At 38.0% G+C, this 12,356-nt stretch overlaps 2 protein-coding genes across 6 annotated transcripts in view; both read left to right on the forward strand.

The window, feature by feature from the left end:
* The first annotated feature begins 546 nt into the window (after positions 1 to 546).
* Positions 547 to 6,432, forward strand: LOC311069110 (MARVEL domain-containing protein 3). 2 transcript variants are annotated; one of them, XM_084092056.1, is made up of 4 exons: positions 547 to 686; positions 2,184 to 2,292; positions 2,442 to 2,551; positions 4,655 to 6,426. In XM_084092056.1, the coding sequence occupies exons 2-4, from the start codon at positions 2,186 to 2,188 to the stop codon at positions 5,308 to 5,310; spliced, it is 873 nt and encodes a 290-aa protein (XP_083948182.1). In that variant the 5' UTR covers positions 547 to 686; positions 2,184 to 2,185; the 3' UTR covers positions 5,311 to 6,426. The 2 variants fall into 2 exon arrangements, with proteins under 2 accessions (XP_083948182.1, XP_083948181.1); XM_084092055.1 differs by lacking the exon at positions 547 to 686 and adding an exon at positions 1,052 to 1,418 and having other exon boundaries at positions 4,655 to 6,432.
* A 96-nt stretch (positions 6,433 to 6,528) lies between these two features.
* tns3.2 (tensin 3, tandem duplicate 2) overlaps positions 6,529 to 12,356 on the forward strand; it is a 45,429-nt gene continuing 39,601 nt past the window's right edge. For 2 of the 4 annotated variants that reach the window (XM_084092038.1, XM_084092036.1), the window contains exons 1-7: positions 6,574 to 6,720; positions 6,815 to 6,975; positions 8,262 to 8,440; positions 8,549 to 8,599; positions 8,992 to 9,114; positions 9,226 to 9,290; positions 10,948 to 11,031. In XM_084092038.1, coding sequence (XP_083948164.1) covers positions 8,291 to 8,440; positions 8,549 to 8,599; positions 8,992 to 9,114; positions 9,226 to 9,290; positions 10,948 to 11,031 — 473 coding nt within the window. In that variant the 5' untranslated portion in view covers positions 6,574 to 6,720; positions 6,815 to 6,975; positions 8,262 to 8,290. Of the gene's footprint in view, positions 6,721 to 6,814; positions 6,976 to 8,261; positions 8,441 to 8,548; positions 8,600 to 8,991; positions 9,115 to 9,225; positions 9,291 to 10,947; positions 11,032 to 12,356 lie in introns of all 4 variants that reach the window. The other 2 variants (XM_084092035.1, XM_084092037.1) reach the window with 1 other exon arrangement.

Below are 12,356 nucleotides of genomic sequence, written 5' to 3' on the forward strand. Positions count from 1 at the left end.
ACTAGGAAGGATGCAGTCTCGGTAGGATGCAGCCTTCCGTTTGAGAAACACCCGACGCTGGGTCACACGATAACATGGCGGATGTAGTCCGTCCAGATTACATATACTACACACACTCATTCATACCCTGATAGCACAAGTACATCTCGGAGAGGTCTATTTTATGTCTGCGAGATGTATTTTTTAGACTGTTTGCTCATCTGCAATACGTCTCTAGGACGTTTCAGTTAGATGTCATATAAACAATTTAGAAGAAGTCTTTAAGATTTATAATGTATGTAAAACTGCTTTTTCTAAGATGTCTATCAGGTGTTTTTACACAGCAGATGATTTTAACAGATTTTTAGCAGACATCTTGTGCTATCTGGGTATAGAACATGCTTTTTTTAGCGGTCGTGAAGTAGGCTACTTATTCAAAAATAAGTAGGCCTACTTATTCAAGAGAGCATGCTATTTCGGACGCAGCCTATGATTCGTTCTTGCGATGCAGATGCAGCGTTTTGAACGAATCTTTTAAGTGATCAAGTCTCTTCGCATTGCAGACTCTTTTGAAGCGTATGACTGCGTTCGTTCCTGTTTGTCTTCTGAATTCAGATGCTTGACCTGTTGATCTAACACGCCCTCTTCCCAGTTCCAGTTCCTGAAGCAGATGGATGAACGTCTCCTCAGTGTGTAGCTACGAGTTGGTATGTCGTTGCGATTGACATTCTAAAAAAAGATTCTTCTTCTTTTTTTTAAGAATCATTTGTCAATGATTATTGACTCATTCATAACAAAAAAGACACTCACTTATCGCCACTCACTAGCGTAATGACGTGATCTTGAGATCGCGACACAGTTCGAGTGCAACCGAACTCAGACCACCTCCTCCAGGTAGGCTATCGGGTTCGGTACTCCGGTGCGCACCCGGGTCAGTCATGACAGGTTTCACATTAGCAAATATAGCAATTTTTCATGGGAACCGTGCCCCGTTTCGAAACTTGTAAGTGTGCACCCTCACTGATCAACTCAGTGAATTCATCTTTTTAGTGAACTGATTCAAAAGAATCGAGTCGCTGGGATGAATCAAACCCCATGGATTCCTCTGCACTGGCGTAGATCCAAACAGAGCCGCTTCTGTTACGGACACAAAAGCCTATGATCTCAGACGGCGGTCTGCCGTGACCCTTGCTCCCGTTATCACGGATTGGATCTTTTAGGACAGATCGAATAAGCGACCACACAGATAACGAGCTTTGACAGTACGTTTCAGAGTAGCCGCGTCTGTCACCTATGTCACCTATATCACCTGCTCAGCCCCACCCATCTTACAGGTAATCGTCGCGAGATTTCACTGACGGGTTTCGGTCTTGTGTCTGTGGGAAGTGGAGTTTTGATTTGGAAAACCAAAACAAATGTGATCTGCGCCCTTTAAGCAAGTAAGTTATCTTTGTGCGGTGTTTACAAACATTGTTTGGTATATGTTAAGAAAAAACGAAAGTGTAATGTTGTTCTTGCTGATGTCAACCGAAACAAAAGACAGGTGAAACTTACCGATACTGACGCTCAGGTTGCTTTGCGTTAAATTGAGGCAGAAAGCTGAAACGTGTGTTAAAAGAACCCCTTACGAAAATTAACCATGTTTTTATTGAAGTAAAAGTGTAAACGTGTTTTTTTTGGCGGATTGATTAGGCTACTATTTGTATAACCACAGTTTTACTACAAATGCCATGGTTAAACAATGGTTAGTGTAGCTATGTTAACCATGTTTTTTTGGTTTTATTTGTCGTAAAACCATGGTTAACATTTCAGAAGGGACTGTTGTGATTATGATATGTTTGTCAGGCTTGTATTTTTAAAATACAGTCTACTGAAAAAATGTTTGCTGTATTTTTAATGATATATTATATAATATAGAAATTGTACTCTATAAATCCAAAGTCCACGAACCCCTGGATGTTACGGTGAATCTGTGGCAGATAAATCATCCACTTATAGGCCATAAAAACGTATAGACCTATACTTAATAAATAAATACATAAATAATATGCATGTGTATGTCATTAATGAAAAGTATTATATTCCTTTTTATATTGGGATATCTCGATGCCCTCAAAGTTTGGCCGGGGTCCCCTGGTTCTGTAAAATTTGAAAACCTCTGCTATAAACACATAATACACCAAAGCATCTTTTCCCTCATGAAGCAATGAGCCAGCCGTCCAGAAACCACCGTGCACAGAGAGAGAGAAATGGTGATAATAGAGACAGCAGCCGACGGGACAGTCCTAGTGACCGACGATCAGGCAGTGAGAGGTGAGACGACATACTAACTGTTTAAACAAACAACAACACACAAATATTCACCAGGAAAAAAAGAAAGAAAAGGAAGTCATTTTTTGCTTTGTATATTGTACGTCATTACAAGCCATTGTTTTAGATCATGTATGCTATATCTGACCCAGGTCTTCCAGCCAGCCACCGTTCTACCCCAGAAATGCTCAGAGATCTGTGAGGAGCGCTCCTCGAGAGCAACGCCGGGAGTCAAAGTGCTCTCACGTCTGTTCCAGGAGAGGTAGGCATTCACAGACGGCCAGAACTATCAATGGATGGGAGACAAATGTTGCAGTGCAACCAGTGCATCTAAACAACTGCGTCATAGAGTCTAAACCTGTTTCAAGTAATTCTCTGAATTTGGGTGTCAAGTTTAGGATCTTGATTTTTTTAAACATGATCTCACACAGATCTGGTTCTAGCTCAAGCCGTACCCTCTGACATGACACTATGCATTTACTCCTTTCCTCGTCTCAGCTGGTCTAACCGGTTTAGCTTTTTTAAAGCTTGTTGATACTAATCTTTCATTTACAAACCTTCTCTCTTTTCCATCGAGCAGAATACGTGACATTTTTTTCCTCACTCTTGTGTAAACAAACGCATACACCAGGTATAGCATAGCATATGCATATCACTGTTTAAATGAACTCTAACATTGTCTCAGATTGTCATAAAATTATATTGTTAATATTATAAATATAACATTTTATTAAGTTATATTCTTTTGTTATATTATTTATTATTGTTTTTCAAAAATTAATTTATATATTTTAACTATTAAAAATATTTTTGTTGTTCACTTGATATTATGTTAGCTGGTGACCTTTATAGAGTGCAAGAACGTCTGGCCCTCTTTTTCAGCAGTGCTTGTTCGGGAAGTATATTTTCCATAAATTTTTTCCATAAGGATTTAAAAAAAATCTTCATTAAAGAGTTATAGGTCACGAACCAAGCCAATCAGCGACAAGATGAATCACAACACTACAAACTTTGATTTGAAGCAAAAAAGCTTTTGAAAATCAGACAAAAAGAAAAAGGTACAAGACTGTACTTAACGGCTTTAGTGAGGGAAAGAACTACAATCCCATCAAGCATTGCGAACAGCATCATAAAACTCATCATAAATCATCAAACTATGGAGAAATTTAAAACTACTCATTTACAAATAATGATTTTATATTTACTGTGTAAATCTCTGATTGGTGTTTTTTTCTGTACAGCATTTTGGGTAATGTAGTTTTTCACTGTTAAACAATTATTTTAAAAATCATAAGCTGAAGTAATGTGGGCTGACGGCTTCAGCAGAAGCAAATACCATGGATTAACATTCTCGTAGCTCACAGCAGGGCTGTCTTTAAAGGTTTATAAGTTATCATTCAAAATTCAATCAATATTCATTTAATTTCGCTATGGAGTTTTTAATTCCAGAACCTGTCTGTTGCTTGTATACTTGTAAAAACACACATGCACAATAAGATGACACACATGCACAATTTGTCATTCTTCCACACTCATATGATACAAACATGGCCAGTTGTACACAATACCAGTACATTGTGCAATTTAAGGAAGATATATTGATTGTCTTTTAAACAGGGATATTAACTTTTTTGACTCAAAAGGCCCCTTATTGTCCAACTCAATATTCTAGGGCCCCCATAATTCATCTCTTATTTTTGATGCTTTTTAAACTTTTAATATATTAAATTAATATGTTAAACATGTTTCATTTAGGGATTCTATGTATGTTCTCTAAAAAAAATTATAGTTATTGAGGGATACAAATAAAAATGTAGCATCTCATATTTAGCATCTAATATTTTTTTTCTGAAAAGGGCTGTACAATTTATTTATTTTTTAATTAAATAATGTTTCTTTTATATTATATATTGGATAAAAACTAGATACCCTGACAACTTGATATGACATAAATGTTATATATATATATATATATATATATATATATATATATATATATTATTTTTTTATTTTTATTTTTATTTTTTTAGTGCAGTATATAATATTTGTTTGTTTGTAAGTTCATGCATTTGCATTGATCACATGACCTTGGTGTTGCTAGCACCATGCTCTGCTGTTTGACCTACAGGAGAGCCTAAATTAATATAATTTAAATTTGCAAACATGTTTATGATACTGCTTTTACTATTTTTGTAAATGTCTGTGTACTTGAAAACATATAGCTGCAATTAATTTTGGGAAGAGGGTCCCAAACCAGATGATCATCATAATTGGGGGTTTTAGGCATTAAAAAGTTAGAAAACCCCTGCTCTAAACAAGATTGTAGTTTCTTATGTAGTTGCATGTGTTTCTGTGTGTGTTTCAGGTATCGTGTTGTTATGTTCCATCTTGACCAATGTGTTGGTGCTCATCTGCATTGTGGCTGCTCACATGTCACAGATGGGAATGTCTGCGATGGGTATGGGCGGCGGAAGCTTTATCGACGCCATTATTCCTTTTGAGGGGACGGAGCTGCAGAAGGTGCGTGAACTTGACATGCAGTTCGGACAAATGAGAGCACCTCTAGTCTATGGAGGCGTCGCCTTCAGCCTCACATTTGGTGTTCTTTCACTCCTGTTCGTTGTGTCCGGCAACAAACCCGACCACAGGCTTCCACGGAAGATCCTGATTGGACAGTTTGCATTCCAGATCATTGGTGCAGTGGCTTACGTGGTTGCTGTAGGTTTGTACCTGCATTTCGTGATCTATGTGAACTCAACCGACATGTGCCTTCAACGTGAACGACTGTATGCTCGTAACGGATATACCTGGATGAACTGTAGCGTAAATGGGGGGGATGCATCCGTCGCACTATTTGGAATCATAACCGCAATTCTGTATGCTGTTGGCACCTTTTTAACGGGAAAAACAATCCAGGAAGTCAGAAATTACTTTAAGGAGCGTGACCGTTACAAAGCCGAACGAAGAGAAGAAACCAGAGGTGTCCAAGAAAGAACTGTGAATACTGACCTCTATGTCTGAGTTGTGCTGCAGAAATGTGGACTGAAACCTTCTCGACTGGATGTACATAAACTGGTTTTAATTTCTTTTACTTTTCTTTTTTTTTTTTTACATTTCTATTTTTACATTTCTAACATTTTTGACTTTTTTTTTTTAGTTTTATTTTAGTAAATATTTCAGTTAATATTGTATAAATCCTGCGTAAAATAAAAATTAAGCTGTGGCATTTAGCCTCATGAATAAAAAAAAATTCTGTTAACTGTTTTAATGAAAAAGTTCAATTAGTAGATATTAGTAGAATTATGTCATTTTTAGATATGAAATTTCAAATTTGGCATTGAATATTGAGATGTGCTGAACATTTTAAAGGGATAGTTCACGCAAAAAAAGAAAATTCTGTCATAATTTACTCACACTTACTCACAAACCTGTATGACTTTCACAAAAGAAGATATTTTGAAGAATCTGCAATGGTTTGTTTTGGTTACCATTGACTTCCATTGTAGGGTAAAAAAAAGAATTTCTCAAAATATCTTCTTTTATGTTCCCCAGAAGAAAGAAATTCATAAAGGTTTGGAATGACATGTAGAAATAAATGGTTTTGGGTGAACTATATTAATTCTCTATGGCTGATTGTCCAATAGGGGGCAGCAGATACACGTGCAATTCTGGCCCCTAACTCTGACCTCACATTTACTATGAAATATGTCCTTAAATAGCATTACAGCTGAATATGACTTTAGCATTCATGATGCAATCTTTTTTTTTTTCTCACTGAGACAAATGTAATCTTTTTCTTGATATTATTAAAAAAAATATTTTCAAGATTCTTTTTTCAAGAAGTTTTTGGAATTAAATGGTAGATCTATTTATAAGCAATAACTGGAAGAACCTCAAAACAAATTTGTGTTTCCACTGTTTAGCTGTCACACTCTTTTTTTCAGTTTGTGATTGAAGGAATACAGCAGGAATGTAGAATGCACATGCTGGTAATATTTAACCATTATGACCCAGTTACAGTCAAAGCATGGAAAAAAACAAACATGTGGGCTCACATAATTTCAATCATTTAGATATCAGTGGATCACTATGATAAATATTTGTATTTTAACTGTTTTATATCAGGTCTGGGCTTTCCAACACAAAAAGAAAAAAAGAAGTGTCCAGTATTACTACATCATATGTCCATTGTTTGACTCAGGGCTTTTTCTTTGTAATAGGGAGGTGTGTTCCCTTGGTAGTGTTTCTTTACTCATGCTTGCCACACAACAAGTGCTGACAACGGGTGAACACACACATACATAACAACGGCCAAAGTACATGTGAGCTCAGTCACGGACCAGACAAAGCCTTTTGCTACCTTTCTTTTCTCTTTCCGTATTCACAGACGTTCAGAAGGTTACCGAGAGGAGATTTCAGCCAGACAGAAGGGTGAGTTCTTTCAGCTGGTTTCTATATATAGTATTTCAATGAAGACAGCACTCAGGTGTGCGATAATTTGTGTTTTGTTTCTTTTTATTAACAGATCTAGTTTGAGGTTGAAGGTTAAACAGGTTGCGGATTAAACGTACTGTAGATAAGTGACCAGACGCACATCCACATGGAGCGTATGGTGTAGGTGTGCAGTGCTGAAAGTGAAGGTGGATGAACTTTAAGAAATCTAATCTGGTGTGAACAGGGAACAAGGTGAGCAGATCAGTCGTGTAAGCCTTTATACACAATCTAAAGTTATATTATTCTCCATTTTGCAGTAAATGGACAAAGAAAACAACCTTTGCTAGAAGTGGAGAATGGGTATGTTCGTATTTATACTGAGACGTAAATGGAAGCGAGAAGTGAAATCATTGTGAAGTCCGCTTTGTCTCTGTGTTGTCAATAGGTGTGTCCACGTTGTGTCAGGTCAGCTCAAAAGAAGTGGTCTGATTGGCTAATTTTGAGTCTCACTTCAGTCCAGTGGATCTGTTTTGCCTCTCCACCATCACATGACAGGGGTCAGACAAGTGTCATTTAAGAGACTTACTGGCTGTCATGTGTTTATGTATTGGAAGCTGTTTAGTCTTGTGTGCTACATGTGTTAGAGGTCTTTTTTTATTCATTTGAATTTTATGAAAGCATTATTTCTGACACTGATCCCATATATTGTAGCCTGAAGTGCAGTAGTTATATGAGCCAAACTGGTCTATTCTTTTTCTAGAGGAAGAGAGATACTGAATGAAAAGAATAGAGGAAGCATCCTTGGTGTGAAAGAGAGAATGTGTCCAAGCAAAATATACATTTTTATCTTGTGACTCTGAGTCCTTCATGAGGGAACTGTGGTTGCTTATTCAGACTGGTTTCAGTTTCATTTATGCATGTATTTTTAAATGCTCCTTTTCAAATATCCTTTCTGTACTCTACCATTCAAAAGTTTGGGGCCCGTAAGATTTTCTTTTCTTTTTCTTCTTTTTACTTTTATTCGGCAAGGATGGATTGAATAAAAGTGTCATTAAAAGTGACAGACATTTAGATAAAAAAAAGCCATTTAAATTGTTACAAAAATATATTTATCCTATATTTTCTGTTATTTTGAACTTTTTAATAAGAACACGGAGAAAACAAATATCAGTTTCCAAAAAACCAGGACGAATTGATGCTGTATTGGCTGAAAAAGGAGGCTCTACACCATACTAATAAATTATTGTGGTCTAAAACCACGCGTTTCAGCATCCAACCCTCAGAACCTACAGATTTTCATATTAGTTACATTTTAACATGAAGATTTTAATGGAAATTAAATGATGCAAAAAGCTCTGCATGTCTAAGTGTCCATGGGCTTGACAAAGCTCTACCGATTCTGTCTTTAGCCTGTCTTTCCAACCAGTGGCGTTCTTCCATGGATCCTTGCAGATTTGCTCATCCCTACATGCCAAAACAAATGCTTGTAAAGAGTCCTGCACATTAATGAACTGAATCCAGTCTCATCCTCTCTGCAGATCTCCTCATATGAGGGAACACCACTGTGATGGCGGAGGGATATGAATTTGACCTGAACTACGTTACAGAGCGCATCATTGGCGTCACATTCCACCAATCCTGCGCAGAGCAGACATACCAGCGCAACCTGCGCAGCATCACGCAGATGCTTCAGTCCAAACATGCTGATCAATACATGGTGAGAAAAACAAACATATCACATGTCTCTGTGTGTCTGTTGACTGACTGTGTCAGAGTGTTACTCTTGGAGACACTTGGAACAAAATCTTTATTTTCCTGCACGCAGGTCATCAACTTATCCGAACACAGTGATGATCTCAGCAGGATGAATCGCAGGGTAAAGTTAAAATGTGTCATGTGACTGATGTTACAGATGTGTGATGGAATGTGCATTGCCATTCAAAACTTTGGGGTCATTTTTAATGATTTTATGCTCACCAAGGCTGAAACTTATTTTTAAAAATAACTACTTTTTAAACTTACAATTTAAAATAAGTTTTCTATTTGAATATATTTTAAAATGTAATTTATTTCTGTGATCAAAGCTGGGTTTTCAGCATCATTACTCCAGTCTTCAGTGTCACATGATCCTTCAGAAATCACTCTAATATGCTGATTTGAAATTTCTGATAAGAAATTTCTTCTTATCAGTGTTGAAAACTCAAACTGACCCCAAACATTTGAACGGTAGTATATGTATAACTGTTGGCTCACATCTCTGACTGTTAGGTGGTGGATTTGGGCTGGCCGGAGTGTCACGCTCCATCACTCCATCTGCTGTGTTCTCTGTGTAAAAACATGAACAACTGGCTCAGCGCACATCCTGAAAATGTGCTGCTGCTGCACTGCAAAGTGAGATTTTAAGTTATTTGCACTTTATTCTCAGGTTAAAAGTCCATTATTTGTCTCTGCGTCCTATAGGAATGTCACACTTGGTTAACTTTTTGGTTCTCTTTCATATAGGGCAGCAAAGACAGGGTGGGTGTGGTAATATCCTCTTACATCCAACTATCTAATGTTTCAACCAGGTACAACTTAATTCATATCCTTTGTTAACAAGTCAAAATATCTTCTTTATAAGACAATTGCCTTCTCAGACAAGCTGCTTAAAGGGATAGTTCACCACAAAAATGACAATTGTTACTAATAAGATTTACTCACGTCATGTCGTTCCAAACCTGTATGATTTTCTCTGTGATTATAATAAATGGCCACTGGAGCTTTCAAGCTTTGAAAAACACTCAAATGCACAATAAAAAGTAGTCTTTATGGATTATAGCCTACACCTATGGCCAGATTTACTAATAGCTTGCGCCAGCGCAACCCTCTTTTGGCATTAAAAAACTACTCTCAGGATTTACTAAAGACACGCAGTGAAAAATTAGCGCTGAAAAGGTTTGGACAGGGTTATTTTTGCGGCTGACCTTATTGCATTTGTAGGAGTTTCCCTTCAAGATGCAAAATTTATGGGAGGAGACTATTTAAATGGATCATGCAAGGTGATCTGCTAAGGTTTGCGCTCGTCAATTTACTGGTGTTTGCGCCATTATTTACCGCCCAAAAAGCATGTCTTAAACCAGACTCTAATTTGCGCTGCTCTTGGTAGATTGTGTTGGTCATTATGGAAATAAACTTTAATTGGTGTGTTGTCAGTAGATCACGCGCAGAACTTTCCTCTCCCATCTGCGTTTTATTTTTGGAATTGCGTTCTCGCACTAATTTACCATGTTTAGTAAACCTGGCCCTATATTTCAGGTCTTCTGAGTTCATATAATAGCTTTGTGTGAGAAAGATTCACTGAAAATTGTATTATTCACTGAAAATACTGATTCTGAGAGTTCATGAGCAATGTCCAGTTTTTTACCAAATGATTGTTTTGATTTGGATCTTTTCAATTAATTGTCTGAATGATTTGTTCAGTTATCCAGTCGCAGAGATTCTCAAGTTAAAAACTCACTGGTGGGGAAGGCTTATAAGAGATCATTCTTCGTAGTTTCTATTTCGTGTTCCAAGTTCTGAATCCGAAACGCCCCCTACACCCTCAAATAGGGCATTATTTGAGGGGACAGCCATTTGTAGTGGTGTCCGAAACCATAGTGGATGTAATTGAGTGCACTCACTCATTCTATCCCACATTGCACCGCAATAACGAGTGGACAGCCGATGTATGCTCAACGGCTGTCCGAATTCTCTCGCTGGTTTTCATTCACTCCTTCAAGTGAACTGTATTAGTGGACTAACATAGGGAATAGTGATTAAGGGTTTAGGGGTGATTTCGGATTCAGCCAATGTCTTCAGGATTAAAGGCTATAGGCAGGTGAGGGTTTTTTTCAGAGTTGGAGCCAAACTCTACAGGACAGCGGCTCTCTAGGAACGAACTTGCCTACCCCTGGTTTAGAACAACATGGCATAACTTTCTTTTTTGGGAGATCTGTCACTCCCTTGAAGACCTTTAAAGGTTATAATAAGATCCCTCCCTATAGACGCAGCTAAATCAGAGGCTGGTTGTTATACTTAGAATACTGTCATAAAGCAGAAGTGTATCATAATAGCTCCCTTTTGCATCAGTCTATATTTAAATATATGAAAGTGTTGTGAATTTATTTTGAATTGCATGGCTAAACAAATAGATTTTATAGGTTTGTATATTAATTTGTGACCTGTTTCATGTTCTCTTGTACCTAGTGAGGAACATGCATTAGATCTCTACTCCATGAAGAAGTTCTGCAGTGATAAAATGGTTAACATCATGACTCCATCTCAGAAAAGGCAAGGCTCATTTGTTTATGCATTAACTTTCTTTTTTCCCCCTTTTTCCAGTACACAGAAGGGAAATTAACAAGAACCATCTGATACACTTTACCCTACTGTTACTATATTGGGAAAAATTATTCATTTAAAGGGATACTTCACCGATTAGCTTTGTATCAGTAGAAACCTGGTAGTATTTTCGAATGACCGTGCTTCCCTCGCTCATGTTCCCCTGAGATGAGAGATTTCTGTATTGTGTGTCTGGAGAAAAAACTCTGATGACGCAAAAATCGTCATTTTGCGTCATCTGAGGCTTTTTTGGCCAGAGGCTAGTTCCCCATGTTTTCAACCCGCCCATAGGGGGTGGGATCTCACGATAAAACAACGTCTTTTCAGTTTCGAGTCAACTAGTAGCCTAGTTGTATCATTTCTTCCAATACTGCTCTCTGTGACCGGTAGGCGAGGCGTGGCTTGGGAGTGGCCTCTTAGTGCAGTGAAGCACGTGCATTCTGGGAGTTGTTGTCTTTCATCCACATGAGCCAACAATACATTTTCTGGCTTTTCTCATTCTAGAATAGCCTGACTACGTCAAACTTCGTACTTCCGCTCAATTTCATTTCGCTTCTGTACTCAGTCTGAGACAGCGTAATAGCTTTCCGTTTTCCTCCGGCCTGAAAACAGCCGGCCAATCAACGGACAGAGGGCGGGCTGAGAGCCGTGACGTAGACGCTGATTGTACCGTGGATGCGTAGATTTACTTCACATAATCTGCAAAAGTCGTTCACAGCCATGTTCACTCCGGTATTTCGCTCGATGGTTTTGTTTTCGCATCATACATGTGTTTACAGTGGAAGTTAGATGCGGCTGAGCATGCGCATAACACACGCCATAACCAAACGTTATGTGATTGGCTTACGGGTAACCAATGATTTTAAACTTAAGACATGCGCCCCCGCCCTAAAACATAGTCTTCTTAAAACATACTGAGGTGTTGGTCATGTTATGGCTTTTGGACACTCAGCAGTCTGTCATGAGTGAATGTTTCACTCTGGACAGCGGTTCAGGGTCACACATGAGAGGAAATCCCCCCCTATGCAGTCTGGACGTCCTGACATTATTCCCACTTCCCTTTTCTCTGAAACATCTTCTTTTACACTTTGGTACTGTTTTTTTTCTTCTTTTTTTTTACATCATCCTAAAAGCTAGCACCCGTCGTCACCCCTCACGCACGTGCAAACTGAGGAGGAGTTTTTACTCTAAACTCTTTTCCCTGCTGTTTAATGTATTATCATTTCCCTTGCCTTATGCTCTCCCATCTCTATTGACTCTAGAAACACTTAAAC

The sequence above is a fragment of the Abramis brama genome (genome assembly GCF_963993115.1).
Source record: "Abramis brama genome assembly, chromosome: 18".
Classification (NCBI taxonomy): Eukaryota; Metazoa; Chordata; class Actinopteri; order Cypriniformes; family Leuciscidae; genus Abramis; species Abramis brama.